Consider the following 18,851-nt stretch of genomic DNA (forward strand, 5'->3'; position numbering starts at 1 on the left):
GAAAATGAAACATCACCAACACTCATCATTCTTTAAAAAGAAGTGTTAACCTGGTTATAATAAATCAAGAAAACATGACCCATAAAGAGTTCTAGTGGCGTGGATGGTTTAAAAAACTAAAGTGTGGGTGGTGTATATATATTTATAATTTATTTATATACATTATACATAGGGTCGGGCAAATGAGAAAATGAAGCATCATCAACACCAATCATTCTTTTAAAAAAAAGTGTTGACCTTGATATAATAAATCAAGAAAACATAAACGAGTCTGAATGGTGTAGACTGCAGATAAACTAAAAATAAATAAAGTGTGGGTGGTGTGTGTATATATTTATAATTTATTTATTTGCACTATACATAGGGTCGGTTGGGTAAGGCCGGGTTCAGCCCAACACCTCTGCCCAGACCCAACCCACCCCAGCCTATAGGCTAAAAAGGTTAGCCCAAACCCTATGCAGGCTCAGGGTGCGCTAGGCGGGTTTGGGTGGACCGGGCCAAATTGACAACCCTAACGGATTATTATCTTCTCCAATTCCTAAAGTGTGACACTAGGTGGAAATGTTGATACGTAGTAGGTGCCGCATCCAACGGTCCGAACTCATTGATATGGACAGTTGGATGCGACAGCTAGTCAGCTACCAGGTATCGAGGTGATGCAGTGCAGCATTGACAGTACAAGTCGCCATACTCATCGAAGGCACCTTTTGGCTGCCTTTTAGTTGTTCTATGTAATTAATGTTCTATTGCTTCGTTCCTGATGAAGCTTTACGTTTCTTCCCATATGTAGAATATTGGAAATGCAAAATTCTAGCTCATTTGATGGCAATAAACAACAATAACAACAACAACCTTGATTAATTATCCTTAATTACATAGTGGAGCTATAAATATAAATCAACTTAAATAAAATTTAAATAATTAAATCAACTCCTCTCCTTCTTGCTTGTTTCTGAATGTTTCTCTGCAACCTGATGCTTGATGTCTTGAACAAATAGTGAAATGTTGAGATGAGAAGAACCCCCCTCTTCAACTGCTTTCCTTGCTATCTCCCCAACCTCTCTTGCTTTCTTCCTTATCACTTCTCCTTCCTCTCCACCATCCATTAACACCCTTATACCATTCTCAACCTCTTCTCCCTTCACATACACCCCAACCTTTTCACCTTCTCCGATATGAACAGAGATGTCCACACCAACCCTTATTCCAATCCCCAAAATCTGCACAATCACCTTCTCGTTATAGAATTGATCTCCAAACATTGGCCATGTTATCATAGGCACACCTGTGCTCACCCCTTCCAGAGTCGAATTCCACCCACAATGTGTTATGAACACTCCCACCGCTCTGTGCGACAAGATCAACACTTGTGGCGCCCAGCCCCGAATCAAAAGCCCTCTTCCTTTGGTCCTCTGTTCCAATCTCTCCAACTCTTCTGAATATTTGTTATTGTTGCATTGTTTGATCACCCATATGAATGGGCGACTCGATCTCTCCAAAGCTAACCCAATCTCTATCAATTGTGAACGAGCCAAGGGACATAGGCTTCCAAGACAAACGTAAATGACAGACTCTGTTTCTCTCGAATCCAACCATTCCAAGCATTGATTCTCATCAATGGCTGCTTTATTACCTCTCTCAGCCTTATCTGAAGCTTCCTTGTTGTATAGTGAAACAGGGCCAACACACCAAACTTTCTTCCCCATAAGCTTCTGGTACTCATCCACATAACAAGTTTCCAATTCGTAAAAACTGTTGATCAACACACCATCCGATGTTCGCTCATATTCTCTCATTTGTATTCGAAATTCTTGCTGGAAAGAGGATTCATCGTCACGAACACTTGTCATTAGCTGAGCCTTTGTTAGTTCGATTCGATGAGGCATGCCTGGAACCAAAAATGGCTCCGAATCGGATTCGACTCTGTCATGTGGCTTGTAACAGAGTAAGTTTTAGTTGCAGAAGAGACTGAAGCAAGACATACCATTGAAGAAAAACCTTGGAATTCCAAACTTAAGAGCTGTATGGGATGTCCATGGGAGACACATATCGGAGATTAAGCAACTTGGGTGTGGCTCCATTTGTGGAATAGATTGTTCTAAGGCTGGTTGAAGCATGCTAGCAGCGTCAAAGAAGTTTCTCATCATTGATTTTGAGGGAACATGATCGGCGTTCTCACACCCTTCTGGTAGCCCAAATTCTGTAGATGGGAAACGAAGCTGGAGAAGTCGGATTCGGAGGCCAGATTGGTTGGCACGATCGATGATCAATTTGTATCGAGAAGCGTTAACTGGAGTAGTGAAGATGGTAATGGTGATGCCTTGTTGGGCTAGCAATCTCGCTATGTCTATCATTGGAATCATGTGGCCTTGAGCCATTAGAGGAATCAGAATGAAGTGAAGCTCATTGTGATCACTGGAAGAAGACATGGGAGTCGAAAATCTGGAAGAGAAAATGAGAGTGTCAAGAAAAATTAGTGGTTTCAGATCCCCTTAGATCCTTAGTAAATATATACTTCCTAAATCTACTGAACTGGTCTGTGGTTGGCTACTGGCTACTGGCTATGGTGAGGTGTTTTTTTTTATTTTTTTTATTATTAAATTAAAGAGAGGTTATGGATAGAGCCATGAGCTGTCCTGTCTCCGCTGGCGCACCAAACGTTGGTGATTATTGACGTAAGCGATCACATCGTTTTGACTAGAAAATTCAATCCGTATGTGACTATTTACTACGAATCTACGATTCACCTTTGGCTCCGGTGAGCCGACTCAGGCCTAGAGGGTCCTCATCAATTTAACAGTCATAATCTCACAATTAAGATTTTAAAAATTGCAAACTGGGATCGAATTGGTCAGAGTTGATTCAGATCCGAATATTCGAATATTCGAATCTGAATCAGCCTGGACGGGTCCGATCCAACCGATTCATGGTTTTTTTATGTTTGGATCGAAAATCATCCCTCCACATCAGCACAACAATAATAAAAAGAGAACACTAACTAGTCATGTAAACCCATACCAACACGGAAGCCAATGATAATGTGCATAAAGGCATTGATTTGGATGAGATTTTTTTATTTTACTAGGAGTTGAGCGATCTTTTGATGCGCTATTATATTTCGGTGCAAGAACCTCATGACCAGTTAGTGTTCTTTTTCTAGGGGTGTCAATTTTGGACCGGAATCATCCTGCTAGAAACCGGAATTGATCCACCCAATAGCTTATTGGTTCAGATCTGGTCTGATCCCAAGAACTGCTAGAATCGAAAAAATTGACCAGAACTAGAATAAAATCTGATGCATGATGTCATACAAAAGAAAAATAACTTCAAAAACTGTGTTTTTAATATTATCTCCACTCATACCTAATAAGTGCAATGTATAGTTTATTATTTCAATAAAAATCTTTATTGCCGAATCACCAAATTGATGATGACAGATGGCGAATTATTATCATAGTTTGTTGATTCTAAATCCTCTCTCTCTCATTCTCTGCATAAACAAAGTCTAAATATGAGGAATTATGTGAAAGTTATAGACATCAAAATTAGTTCAAGTCTAACATATCTGTTCACATGAGATGGTAATATACACATTGAAACATTGGAACGTCTACCGTTTTTCTAGAGCAACTCATATTGTCTTTATTTTGGGCTTTACATTATAATAATGTTTGGACCCTCTTAGGAACCAGAACCGGACCATCCATTACTTAATGGTCCTGGATCTCAAATTTGGAACCAGTGAGCTTATTGATCCGGATCTGGTTTTGACATCTTAGAGCCAGAACCCCTAGAGAACTGAACTAATAGTCCAGAACCAGACCAATTGACACCCCTATCTTTTTTCCATTAAAAGAAAATTAGAAAAATAAAATAAAGAGTTCCAAGGGTTACTTTTATCACAAGGCCTAAGTGGTAATAAAGAGTTCGACTATATTTACCAATTCCATCTTCTTCTTCTTTTTTGTAAATAACTAAATAACTCCATCTTCTGGGATTGGTGTGTGGTTCATTATCCTCTCTGGTTCTCTATCCGGTACAGTTGCCCGGTTCCTCTCATAGAGGGCCAAAAATAATGACCTAACCCCCTGCCCGAACACATTGTCTGAGTGAGGTTAAGTCGTCATTTCTGCCTCCCTATGAGAGGAACTGGACAACCGTATTGGGCAGGAAAAAAATTTGTGATTTGTGCGATCTCACTAAAATAAAAAACTCCACATTCTTTTTTATTTCTTTGAAATTACAACTATTATCAGTAATATGTTAAATTTAATCTAATAATTAGTTATCAATTATCTTTAAAAAGTAAAAATTTGTTACTTTATTTCCTATTGAGTTTTTTTTTTTTTTTTTTGGGTAAATTTAATTTCCTAGTTAGTGTTAGATTGTGTTACTACTAAATCTATGATGTCTACTAAGGAAAGTCTTTAAAACATTAAAAAGTGACATCTAATTATGCTTGCAACACTAACCGTCCAGATTTTAGCCGTTTATATTGGATCCCCTAATTAATTAGGCATAATTATATTTAGGGGGGAAAAGAATGCTACTTGGTCGAATCGTTATCCCCTTCAATTCCTCCAATTCATCACATGAGGGCGAAAATGACCATCCTATGGTTCCTACCCCTGCCTAAAAACACTGTCCAAGGTGGGATCCACTATCCCCTACTAGAGGAATTGGAGGAATTAGAGGTGCCCACGAATTGGAGGTGACAATTATTCTAATTGGTCTAATGGCTAATAATTTTATCTTCTCCATTTCCTACGTGCTCCATTTCCCCAAGTTCCTCTAATAGAAGGGGATGTACCCCACCCGAGTAGTGTGTTCAGGCAGGGGTAGGGTGGTCATTTTTGCTCCCTCTATTAGAGGAACTTGGGGAAATAGACCTTCATAGGAAATAGAGCAGATAAAGGTCCCCAATGGCTCTGCACCTACACACAAAAATGGGTGAAAATACTTTGTTGCCCCATGGAAAGGCAAAAATCTCGTCTGAGATGAAGCTTGCACACACACCCCTATTGGCCTACGCACAAGCAGGCTCTAGAGGCCCAAGTAGCGATCTCTTTCCAATCAATGAGGGGTGGGTGATCGAACCGCATAGTGAAAGTCATTTAATGAGGATAAAGAATGTGGGATGTGAAAGGGCATGCATAGGAATATACACTGTAGCATCATGGGTTTCTTTTCACTAAGGCTGTGTTTGGATGTCTAGAAAAGAAAATAATAGATCAAAGTTGGGCCGTCAACTTTGTCATTATATATTTTTGAGAAAATGTTCTCTGTGGGGGAGTGTACACATTACGCCCAAACACATGGAGTGAAATGATCACTCCACCCCATGAAAGGCGATAGTGATTGTCTTGGATGCTGTCGTGTGCTCTCCCATTAGTCCCCGTGCATGCTCCTCCAAAGAGAACTCTTGCCCTGTATTTGTTGTTTGTTTTTTTTTTCCCTTTTATTTGCTTCCAAACATGGCCTAAAATGTAAAAGTCAGATGCTTAGACATAAACATTTCCAAGACGGTCGGTGGACCAATTAAGCTATTGCTTTTTTGTTTTTTATAAAGACAATTAAGCTATTGATCAAAAACTATACTTAGGCCATCCTAACTCAACAGCAAAATCTTTCTCATTAAAAAAAAAACTCAACAGCAAAATCCAAATTCCAAATATTGTAGTTGGTGGTGTTTCCTACGTCCTCTCACAAGACACTGTGAGATGATGCCTCTATCCCCTAGGTAGATATCCAAGTATGCTCACCCATTTACCAAGACACCTGTGTAGAGACCATGCGACCAAGTAGAGATCTCTTGCCCTAAATTAAACTAAAAGATCGTGGAAGTTTTGGGGCAATTTCACATTATCGGGAAGGGGTATCAATTCCATGCCCGTATGCCAGGCCCGACCGAGCTTGGCCCAGTCCGGACCGAATATTAAATGTGTCGGGTTCAAGCCCGACAAGTTTATAATCGGACGGTTCTAGTCTGTCGCACGCTTGATCGGACCAACCATTTAAAAACCCGATCTAACCCGTCCGGTTAATGCCCAACCTAGCCCGCTACTTTATTTTTTTTTTTTTAATCTGTTATACAAGGCAGAGATGTAAGACTAATGTAATATACAGTGATAGATAAATACATGTAATTGCACAACAATTGCAGAGAGAAACGAACCAAAAAGGAACAGGCACGAACAAATTGAGTTGAGTCGGATCTAACAGATACTCTCCTTAAGGTTTTAAATGCCCCCACTTCTGCAACAGGGTTGACCTTACACCTAGCCCTCCAAGATGAAACAACTCCTAAACTTATAGGTTTCAGAACCTGATACGAATACTGAGGATACCAAACGGCTACACTATCCCTCAACTAATTAATAGAAAATACAGTAAGAGATTAGTTTCTGGAACGGACTGTTGCAGAGACAATTCGTTTCTGTTGTATGTAAAATGACAAGCAAGACATGGTATTTATAGTGCTGGAGTACCCTTTCATGAAAAGATATACCCATAAGAATACAGGTAACCTACGTACAGGAAACAACTCTTGCAAGAGAGGTGTGACAATATGTATTTTCTTCACGTATAGGGAGGGGGTGTATCTATTAATATACGAATAGACATGTATGGTTCAACCATATATATGAACTATGGGTGAACCAAACCGAGTTTTAAAATGAAAATTAAAACCCAAATGCAAAACTTCTACTAAAAAGAAAGTTTTGCCCACACCCACACCCCAATAAGGATGACACATATTAGTATCAATATCGATAAGAGTTTTAAAGCTAATGATCTAGATCGGATTGGAATCGATCCTCAGATTTAAAAACAAAGAGTTTTAGGGTTTTTGGATGTGAATAGACCGTATCGGATCGATGAAAATGGGGTTGATCATGAGTCATCATAGATTCATCGATCTGATTTCTGATTCTTAAATACCAGTGTTGCGAACTACTACTACATCCTTTGCAGGCAGATGATAGAAAAGGCAAGAGAAAGGTCGACAACAACATGGTTTGAGGTATCGGTATCGTATCATCCGTATTGAAAATATGTAATCAGTTTTGTTAGTTGTTGATATCGATACTATGTCGATATCAAATTTGTGACACTGTACAAACAAAGGTAAAACAGTCAAAACCCTATTTTTTTGGGGAAATCAATGGCAAATATGTCTGATATGGTTGATCGATACTATCGATATCGTATCGATTTTGTACCTGATCGATACCCGATCCGATATCGTGCATTGCTAGTGAGTTTATTACTTGCACGCAAGGTCTTGACTCCTGAGTAAAACGCCACGTGGTACCACTGTGACCACCGTGAAATGAAACAAACAAGGCATACAAAGTTTCTCCAAATGGCAATGACGGCAAATCATGCTCGCACAAATGGCTCCTCTTCTCTCCACTTCGACCATCGCAACTGCAAGCGCTACTCTCCAATTTCCCATCTGTTCTTCCAGTCCCTCTTCAACTTCCCACATTAATATCAATAACAATATTAGTAATTCTCCAATAAAATCTCAAAACCTCCTCATCACAAGCATAATCAGTTGCAACGGTGACTGCAAGAACAGAAGAAGAGCTAGTGGCAGAGCTCTCCGCCTTCCACTGTGTCGTGTGGGCGTGGCACCTCCTCCAACACCTGTCCCATCCGCCGAGGAAGAGTCGAGCTTAGGAGAAGTGGAGGAGGAAAAGGAGGAGGAGGAGTCCTCATCCTCCAAGTTCTCTTGGAGAGACCACTGGTACCCTGTGTCACTGATTGAAGACCTAGATCCTCGCCTCCCAACCCCTTTTCAACTCCTCGGCCGCGACATCGTTCTATGGAAAGATAGACTCACCGGCGATTGGGTCGCCTTCGACGACAAATGCCCTCACCGACTCGCTCCCCTCTCTGTAATATCAATTCTTCTCTTCAATCATGGTCTTCTTTATTTCTTCTGATTCTATGAATTGAAATCTGCGGTTTTGTTTCTCCTCAGGAAGGACGGATCGACGAGGATGGTAACTTGCAGTGTTCTTACCATGGATGGTCTTTTGACCGTTGTGGATCTTGCGTTCGTATCCCTCAGGCATCGACCCAAGGCCCTGAGGCTCGAGCCGTTCGGTCTCCGAGGTCGTGCGCTACAAGGCTTCCGACCCTCGTCTCTCAGGGGCTGCTCTTCGTTTGGCCCGACGAGAATGGCTGGGACAAAGCTTCTGCCACCAAGCCTCCCATGTACTTGTTTCTCGCGTCCCTTCCACATTTCTATCTTATATAATCTCTCATTCTTCCAGTATTTGTTTAATCTCTTTATGGAGCACAAGTTGATTTTAAATTAAATTAAATAAAAGTTCTTTCTCCATTATTTATTTCCCCCAAATGAATTTATCATGTGTTAATATATAAAGTAATGACGTGTGGTTTCTACTTTGTGATGGGTGGTAATGCTTTTAGGTTGCCAGATGACTTCACCGATCCTGCGTTTTCGACAGTGACAATCCAAAGAGATCTGTTTTATGGCTATGACACTCTCATGGAGAATGTTTCAGATCCATCCCATATTGATTTTGCACATCACAAGGTAAACAAACCTCTGTTTTACTGTTTGCTTTGCTTTTTCCACATCAACATTATTTTAACATTGTAGTTTAATATTCATAGTTCCCAGATAGAAGTTCAGCACATCTACAAAGCTTGACCAATGCTGAAAAGTTTTATTGTATATGCTGGGTAATGAACTGGAGTGTCATCTCATGCCACATGACCTTGTATATGGAACTGTTCTTTATATATTGTAGAACTCCCTATATGAATCTATTGGTTTAGAGGGGGAATGAACAATAAAGTTATACACAAAGCTATATGAGGTTATCCTATAAATTTTCTTACTATTCAAGATTTAGTACTTACAGCTGTTGATCTGTTACTATAGTATACCACCATGAAAAACCTTGCTGCTCATAAAATTAAACCTAAATCAGACTCCTCTATAGACATTTTACAGAACGATGGTTCGAAATAATAAACAGAGGATCTCCTGATTTTCTTCTTTTCATAGTATAATGCAAGGTCAATTAAATTTTAAAAAAATTAATGAATATGTATGTATTTATGCATGTTTGTACATATATAGAATTATGAGTTTCTCATGAAAAGGAATTATGCCACAGGTCACAGGGAGAAGGGACAGAGCAAAGACTTTGCCATTTAAGTTGGAGTCCAGTGGTGTTTGGGGCTTTGCTGGTGCAAATGAGGGGAACCCACGAATTAGTGCTAAATTTGTTGCACCTTGTTATTATATAAATAAGTGAGTCGTTAGTTTCATTTAATGATGCAGTTTTCATATAAGTCTTATTCCTTACTTTATTCCCAAGAAATCTTAATATTTGATTTCCTTGAATTTACATGAACAATTCTGCTGTGTTGGTGCAATGTTTTCAAATGCCAAAACAAGATGTGGGGCATCAAACTTTCTTAAATGATGAGGCATATTCGTTGAAATGTGGTTATATATAGTTAGTTGAGTTTGATACAATGAAACTAAACTTATTCTTAATCATACTGTGGTTTTTGTCTTGGGCATCACATATGAACAAAGCTGATGCCTCCCAAGAGTTGTGCAGGCCTATGAAGAAATATCCCAATATACATGTGGGCCTTTAGAGATCTTCATGATGCATTCCTAATTCCATATCCTGGAGGCTGTGATTGGTGTGTATCTCGGTGCCTTATATAATTCTGATTCGATGCCAAGGAGTGAGGCAGTACCCTAGTTGCAGAGGGTATACAGGTGAACAACAGATCAATAAAAAAACAAGGTTAGGGACTGAAACATGAGTTAAGCTCTACATGGAATAGGTCTGTCAGAGGAATAATCATGATGGTAACAAGGGAAGGATTTAAGGTAGTTATTAGTTCTATAGATATTAGTTCATTTATGGGCAGGTCCTTTTTTTGAATTCTAGCCCTACCCTAAAAAAAATCAACAAGTCACACACTAAGCATAGCAATTATACCAAACGGTTAATTGAATTTTTATTCAACCATATAGAATTAAGAAAAGAATTAGAATGGCTCATTTTTTGTTTTGATTGAAGGGAAAAAATGAGAGAGTTTGTCATTTTTTGTTCCACCAGAACTGGATAGCTATCATTGGAAGAGGAGTACAGTCAGAGGAGGGGATGGGGGAGAGGACAAAATTAAAGGGAGGAAGAAGGGGGCAGGGAAGATTTTTTATACTACAGCCACTAAGTAATGTAGTCCTAGGTAGGAGTAATCCCACTAGGAGCCAGGGTAATAGGATCACTTAACAAGCCTGGCTGATTGGGACAGCTTAGGCTAATTAGAGCAGAATTAGGGTTATGATTAGGGTTTCGAGCTAGGGTTTTATTTGGTAATGATGTGCAGATTTTTAGGAGTCTATTAATGTAAGTTTGGTTTGATTTGGATGAAGTTGGAAATCTAGGGTTTTGGGTAGGATGCCTTATGAAAATAGGCTGTTTGTGGGATCTAGGGTAAAGGCTTATAGGGTTTTAATAAGCAGGCTTAGGGGGTTCTAATGATGTAAAGAGGCTAGAGTTTGGATAAGGTTTCAAATTCTGCTGTAGGGGCAGAATTAAGTTGCAGGTTTAATGGAGGTTTAAGTGAGGTTTAATGGTGATGGAAGAACAGTATAGATCAGGTTTGTGTAAGAGGGAGGAAAGGGCAGCAAGATACTTACTGTAATGCAGATATAAGGCAGCAGCTTGAAGAAGCTTGAATTGAAGAAAAGACCTCCCGATCTACAAGATGCAAGGAGTCGATCGGAGTCCACCCACCCTTCCATCTTGATGTACCCACAAGGATGCAAATACTCTTGAAGAGCAAGGAGCAGCAGCAGCAGTCGGCCAGCAGCAGAAAATAGGGTTTTTTTTCAAATTTCAATTGTGAGGGAGCCTCCCACGATCTCTTATATTTATAATAAGGCCATAAGCCAATTCCTACTACAAATTAAATACCTCTCCTTCACAAAAACGTGGAAGGGAGAGGTTTAAGTCTAATTAATTACTTAAAACAGTGTAATGACTTAACTACCCTTACTAACTTAAAATAAAAGAATCTAACGTAGAACAATTAATTTAAGTGAAGATTCCATACTAGCCAATAGGATATAAGAACCTATTAGCCAATAGGAACATTTCACTTAAATTAGACCCATTGAACCAATTGGATGCAACCAAATCTAAACCGGTTCAATCTAAAAACATAAAAATAACTAAGTATTGGGCTAATCCCGTATGCAACCTATATGCCCCTAGTTTAGGCTCATTAAAGTGGCCTAATACATAAAAAACCCTTGGGAACAAAGGCCCAACATGTATATAACCCAACCCTAGGCCTATTTCTAAAGAAATAAGCCCTATTTGGTGATCATTCTGCATCACTAAGATACTGATGTACCCAGATTTGTCAAATTTTTGGGGTTGAACGGCTAAGAAAATGGACTAACAAGGACCTGTTGATATCATTAGAGTAGAACTTACTGGTTTACCAGCTATAGCTTTGAAATTATAATTGATTTCTCACCTAGAAAATTAAAATACTCAACTCTAATAGTTTCATCCCAATTTGACACAAAGTCCTTTCCAGCCCTCCCCTTGTCCACTTCACAGCTCCAAATTGCACCAGATCACCCTTCCTCAGTGCCTTCATTGTTTTTTGTTGCAAAAGGTTTGAACTGTCTCAATTGATTCCCTGATGACTTGTTTGTGCTATTCTTAAGGCCATTTGAATGCATTCTTTTTTTTTAAATCTATTCTTTCTGGCCTTGTTGTAGAGGTTTGTGATCTGCTTGACATCACAACATTATAACATTGGCAATCATGGGTGGATCCATGTGATATAGGGCCTACCCCATCTCATTGGTCAATTTTCAGCTCAAACAAGTGTGGCAAGTGTGTTAAAATAGAGGTCAGAGTGACAATGAAATTACAGAATTGCCATTTGCCATTAGATTCCTTTATTGTGAAATGTCATTCTTGTAATTTATGAAACTTTTTAACCCCCTTCCCATGCCTATTTTAGGCTGAAATTTGACGGATAGGATGGGCATAGGGTCGTCTATCACATTAACCCAGTTGTACCCATTCAAATTCTGCCATATGACAGAAAAATATCACCTTGTCAAATAAGGCATATCACAAAGCTTTGTGACACTAAGATTTCTGCCCCCATTTTTTGGTTATAAGTTATCAAAATATACCTTTTTGTCCTCTATTAAATGTAATGGAGTATATAAGACTATGCCATTTAGTTTAACGGAAAGAGCATCAATCGGAGTGCTGTGTGATCAGCGTATTCCTTTAAAGCTGGAAGGAAATTTCTATAGGACTCTCATATGACCAGCTATGATGTATGGTACGGAATATTGGGCAGTTAAGAAGTGTCAATGACCATATTAGAGCTGGGTTTTGAGTAGCTCCGATTCACGATAAGCTTCGAGAGAGTCGTTTGAGATGGCATGGCCATGTTCAAAGGAGGCCTTGGGATGCCCCAATATGGAGGACTTATTTGATTCAGATTGAGGCAACTAAAAAAGCCAGGGGTAGGCCTAAAATAACCATAGGAGAAGTGATTAGGAAAGACATGCTTAGCTTAAGCCTCCTATTATGTATGACTTTGAATATAGGTAACTGGAGAGCAAGGATCCACGTGGCCGACCCCATTTAGTTGGAATAAGGCTATGTTGTTGTTGTTTTGTTTGTTGGAAAGAGCATCAATCACATGATACTGCAGTTACTTCTCCACTTGCTTCTTCCAACTCTAATTTTATGCAGATTATTTTGTTCATTTCTCACTTCTTACTGATGATGGAACCAAGATTTTTAAAAAATGCCTTTTTGGGAAATTTCTTAATCACTTCATTTCAACTCCTATTCTCACAAAAGTTGACTCCATATATTTGTTTCTTCTATTTTGTCTTGGAACTTCATTTTTATGCATGCATAATTCTCATGTGGCATCTACATCTCCCGTAATCTCATTAATCAACAATTATATCATTAAACACACACACACACACACACACACACACACACACACACACACACACCTCTATAAGTAAGAATAGTTAACTCTTACCATAATAATGCTAGAAGGTACAAGCTCAATGTTGACCCCTAGGTGAACATACTGTAATTCAAAACATGTTTGTCTCTTCCCTGTTGTTGTAGAACTAGTTATATCTTGACCATCCACTCCTTAATTATGTCAACGCCAGATATCAGCCTCTATAAGTAAGAATAGTTAACTCTACCATAATAAATGCTAGAAGGTACAAGCTCAATGTTGACTCCTAGGTGAACACACTGTAATTCAAAACATGTTTGTCTCTTCCCTGTTGTTCTAGAACTAGTTATAGCTTGACCATCCACTCCTTAATTATGTCAGTGTATCTATTTTAAACCCTTCTCTTCTTAGAACTCAAACATGATATCTCTAGGTACAATGTTAATGCTATCTTTAAGTCAATAATGACCAGTATTAGACATGAATGTCTTTCTTTTTTGTATCCAAAACTTTTCCTTTGACTACCCTAAGTAAGAAAATAGCTTCCATGGCTTGTCTCCCTTGTCATAAAATCAACCAATTTTTGATACCATGGTTTTTATCTGAACCTGTTCTCAAGCATTTCCTCCTAGAGTTATATAGTATAGTTTGTAAGATTGATCATACTATAGATGGTGCAACTCCGAATATCTCCCTTGTTTGTTTTTAGATAGGCACCATAATGCTCCATATATTCATCTTTCTCAAAACCTCTACAATTTTAGGCAACCTGATTCTATAGATGTACCTTTGATATGCATTTCTTTTAGAACTTTATCCTCCTAAAGTAAAATGCCTTCTAGGTTTTTCATTGAGTAATTTGTACCAGTCATGGAGCATTTTCTTATGGTTAATAAAAGAACATAGTTAACCTTGAGTAATCCAGCTTGTAAATATATTTTCGAACCTTATTAGGTTACTGTCTGGTCCTAGTGCCTTTCTATATTCATATTTCTCAAAGCCTCTAAAAATTTAGGCAACCTGATTCCATAGATGTACCTGTGATATGCATTTCTTTTAGAACTTTACCCTCCTAAACTAACATGCCCTCTGGGATTTTCATTGAGTAATTTGTCGAAACTCTTGCACCTCTTTACTAACATGCCCTCCTAGACTAACATACCCTCTGTTCATTTAAACTTTTTGATCGTCATGATGGCTGAGAATACAAGGGGTGAGTCCAACTCAATGACTTCAAGAGGCTGATATCGGATAATTTCAAGGGTGGTTTTTCATCCCATAAGAGAGAAGAAAAAAAAGATAAGTCATAAATGACAGTAGGTTCATGTTTCTGTTGAAGCTTTCAGCTAGTGTTTCACTATCATTGATTCATGCAGGATTCCTTTTTAGTGAACAAAGTGATCAAGGAAAATGTTTTAGTTGGTAAAATATTATATAATTTGGTGGTTTAGTGAATATATTTATACAAAGTGGATTTAATCCTAGTATAAAGAAAAATTAATCCTTTATATTGCTTTCTCAGGATAGAAATAGACACAAAGCTCCCTATATTTGGCGATAAAAAATGGATAATATGGATTTGTTCCTTCAATATACCAATGGCACCAGGGAAGACTCGTTCAATTGTTTGTAGTGCTAGAAACTTTTTCCAGCTCACAATGCCTGGCCCTGCCTGGTGGCAGGTAAGAGCTTCTACCTTTCCTCTTTGTATTTTATTTTTGTTATGGTTTTGTGTAGAACAACAGTTACCATTTAGCTAAATTACATTATTCTACTTCTTGTCATGTTTGTCTCACCATATTTGCGTGTGCATTGTAGATGCTTGATTTGTTTGAGTTTATGTTGATCGGTATGGCAACCCAAGAGGGGGGTGAATTGGGTGTTGAATGACCTTTTTAAACTTTTTGACTAACTTCAAGGTTGCACAGGGAAAATGAAAACTCAAGCAATCACATAATGGAAATACACAATTTATAGTGGTTCGGTCCTCTTGACCTACATATACTCCTAAGAATTCCTCACTCTTGGAATTCCATTATCAAGGATTGATCTTCCAATGGTGCCAATCAAACCCTTACAATGTTGTTTCCACGGACTCACAACAAACCCAATCCCTTTCTCTATGGATCAAACCCTCTACAACTATAACAAAGTAGTTTAAGTTTTGCAACTCAATTACAATACCTTTTAGTAGGCAAATCTTCAATTTGAAGAACAAATAAAACCCAAACTCTAGGATAGATATTCAAGTCAATACACAATTTGTCTAAGCACAAAACTAAGTTTTTGCACAAAATGCAGCTTAAGATTGTTAGTCGGAAAAGGCAAGAAGTCCCATATAAATAGTCATAGCAAGGCGGTCGACCCCGGCTAGAGCCGTTGCCCAATGACTCTTCTTTTTTGTTAAAAATTCTTAGGGTGATCGACTTCGGCAGTTGAACCTGATACTTGGCGGTCAACCTCAGACCCTCGAAACCCAAAACCCCTAACCCCTAAGACGTTCGTCCACTGGCTAGAAGTCGACTGTGGTGGTCGACCCTAGAAACTGGTGGTCAGCCCCAAGCTCTTCCTCAAAGCCTATATGCCTCATTTCAACTCCGGTTTTGGCAATTCTTCAGGAGGGTGACTTGGCCTTCTTTCTTTATTTTATTCTCAGATAAATTAGGTCATTAAGACTTGTCCAAATAATAGTTCTGACCATTATATTCTTGGTTAAGACAGGTCAAGTCCCACCTGTGGGAGGGCTTCAACCATTAGTCCTTTAACAATTTTAATATCCATTTACCTTGGTGTTACCAACCATGATAATCTCACAACCTAGGATTAAAAATATTACAAATTAATTGAAACGAATTCTAAGTTTAGAAACTTGAGTGTAGTTAACTCTTCAGAGTCTTGAATCCAATTGATGCTTGTATACGTGCTTGACACATCGACCTCTTTGTCAATTGAGCTTGTTAGATGATTTCCAAATGATGTATTCTTCAATTTAAATGATGTTGGAGATGTGTCATTGATGCTCTTGCTCAGTTATGCATTTGGTTTGCTTCGGTTGTAGTGCTTGATGCTCTGATACTTGGGAAGGAGCGACCAAAATGATGCGTACTCATCATCTTGATCACTTTGGGGACATCCGACAAACTGTACACAATTAAGTCCGTGCTGTATCATCAATCACACACATGTTAGTAATTACCAAACCTTAAGTCAAAGGAATGAGTTGAAAATTATCAACCATATAACCATTAAGTTCATAAAGCCAAGATAAAGCGAAAATGTGGCATGCATTCGATAAATATGAGAATCAATTTTTCTCCCCCTTTGTCTTTCAAGCATGCTCAATTTAGCATATTTATGAAAAAGTCTCCCCTTATGTCAATTGGAATGTATCATTAATTTTCCATGTCCAATTTTTTTCTCCCCCTTGCAGAAATTCTTTTTGTAAATAAGAATCTCATCAAAACTTTTTTTCTCCTCGTTATCATAAAAAAATAACAAAAAAGAAAACAATGGAAGAATGGGGTAAATGAGGAGAGAACCAATGAACCATGGAATATGCACATTAGCAAGAGATCCAAAACAATATAGAGAAGATAGAAACAAGATTTCATTGCTCACGTTCTACATTGAATATCCTTTAAATTACAAAATAGATGATAGAAGATACATACCAAAACAAAAAGGAAATAAAGAATTTAAAAAAAAAAGACAAAATGAAAATAAAACAACTAAGAAAGGCAAAACTTAAATGCATAAGGAATATTATATTAAGAAGACAAAAATATTATTAATTGAGAAGAGTCTCAACGCCGAGTTGCCTCCTGATTGAGCAAAATCTCTCCTCCTCCAGAGGTTTAGTGAAGATATCAACGAGCTGATATTCTGTAATTTTGAACTCAATATTGACATCACCTTTTTGAATGTGATCACGTATGAAGTGATGTCATATTACGAAGTGCTGAATAGAATTTCTGTAAGATTTATTGCACTCATGTTGTCACATAAAATAGGCACATTCTCAAATTGTGGGTTAAAGTCTTCTCTAATGTTTGGTTAATCCATAAAACCTGAGCACAACAGCTTCCTGCAGCAGCAATGTATTCAGTTTCAATATAAAGGCAGTTTCCTAGTAACTGACAAGTCCCAGTGGTGATTTTTCTTTCTATTCTACACCCAGCAAAATCAGCATCTGAATACTCATCTAGATCAAAAGCAGTATCATTTGGATCATAAACCATGATCTATTATGTTTCTTTAATATTCTATAATTTGTTTCACTGCCTTTATATGTGATTCTCTTTCATGTGGTTTGTTTTGTAAGTTGGTATTTACATTAGTAGAACCAAGGGCTTCCTTCCTGTGCATTATCTTTGCTAGGATTTTTTAGATCTTACTTTATTAAAAACAAAATTGGTTTGTCATGTTGGTCTTGTCATTTGTTCCATGGAGGGAGTAGATCTACACTTGTATGCTAGCCATTCCATTGGTCCTGCTTGTAGCACCTCATGGGCATGTGTGAGACGCAAACTGCACCAATTTTACACTTTTTTATTTGTTAAAAAGACAAATTTAGAAAATGGAACTCAACACTCTAAACCTATTATCTCCTTCACCGCAGTTGGATATTCACTCCCTTAGGCCACATGAAATCTCTTGTATTTTACAGGCCTTGGTTTGGTTCATAGATAGGTTATATTAGCATTGTCCTCTCTTCTTTCTCCTTTCCCAATCTTTTTCAGGCTACTGTCATGGTTTTGCCTCTCCCTTTTCATGTAATAAGAGAATCTTGTTGGTGATATCAGGTAGTCCCTAGATGGTATGAGCACTGCACTTCAAACAAGGTCTATGATGGTGACATGATTGTACTCAAGGGTCAGGAGAAGATCTTCCTCTCAAAATCCATGGAGGATTCGGCTGATATTAACAAGCAGTACTCAAAAATCACATTCACGCCCACCCAAGCAGATCGTTTTGTCTTGGCATTTCGGAATTGGTTGCGGCGACATGGAAACAGTCAACCTGAATGGATTGGCATCATTAATCAACAACCTTTGCCATCTACAATCTTATCTAAGCATCAGGTGCTCTTTAGATCACATGTTGATATGTTATCAACATATATAAGTTCCAAGCTTTAGGTCACTTTTATTTCTGTTCTTCATATTGATACTTACATTCCACTAATCTTGCAGATGTTGGATAGATTTGAGCAGCACACTCTTAAGTGCTCGTCGTGTAAAGGAGCTTATGATGCATTCCAATTGTTACAGAAAGTGCTGGTGAGTGTGACTGTATTGTGCTGCGCAACAGCAGGGATTCCTTCAGAGATGAAGCTACGTATTATTATCGGTGTGCTTGCACTCGTGAGTGCTGGTTTGGCTTATGCCTTGCATGAACTCCAAAAGAATTTTGTATTCATAGATTATGTACACTCTGAGATTGAATAACTGAAGAAAAAGGAGTAATGAAACTGAGGAAAAGAATGTAAAGAATGTAATAAAGGGCACGAAACTAGTTCACGATGTGTCTTGCATTGCAGTAGAATTAGTTAGAATTACAAGTTGTATATATGTTGTTGCAGTCATAGTATGCACATGATGAAATGTACGAGTGAGAAGAAAGAGCATAAAGGAAACATGGCTCATGGTTTTCATCTTTTACATTCTGGCACTTTTGTCCAAGGGATTATTATTCAAGGACTCGGATTGCTGTCACTGCAATTGCGAATATATATGAAATCTATCTTTATAGTTTAACCACAGCCCTCCCCCTCCCCGTAAATTTATCCTCTCAAGAAGTGTGGGTAGTGCAGT

The 18,851-nt window shown here is 38.3% G+C and overlaps 1 protein-coding gene across 1 annotated transcript; it reads left to right on the plus strand.

Moving 5' to 3' along the window:
* Positions 1–760: 760 nt before the first annotated feature.
* On the plus strand, positions 761–18,628 carry LOC122650451 (pheophorbide a oxygenase, chloroplastic). Its single transcript, XM_043843865.1, has 8 exons — positions 761–786; positions 7,514–7,904; positions 7,991–8,226; positions 8,446–8,572; positions 9,162–9,298; positions 14,561–14,720; positions 17,841–18,119; positions 18,231–18,628. The coding sequence occupies exons 1-8, from the start codon at positions 761–763 to the stop codon at positions 18,483–18,485; spliced, it is 1,611 nt and encodes a 536-aa protein (XP_043699800.1). The 3' UTR covers positions 18,486–18,628.
* The last annotated feature ends 223 nt before the right edge of the window (positions 18,629–18,851 follow it).

The sequence above is a fragment of the Telopea speciosissima genome, chromosome 2, assembly GCF_018873765.1.
Source record: "Telopea speciosissima isolate NSW1024214 ecotype Mountain lineage chromosome 2, Tspe_v1, whole genome shotgun sequence".
NCBI lineage: Eukaryota > Viridiplantae > Streptophyta > Magnoliopsida > Proteales > Proteaceae > Telopea > Telopea speciosissima.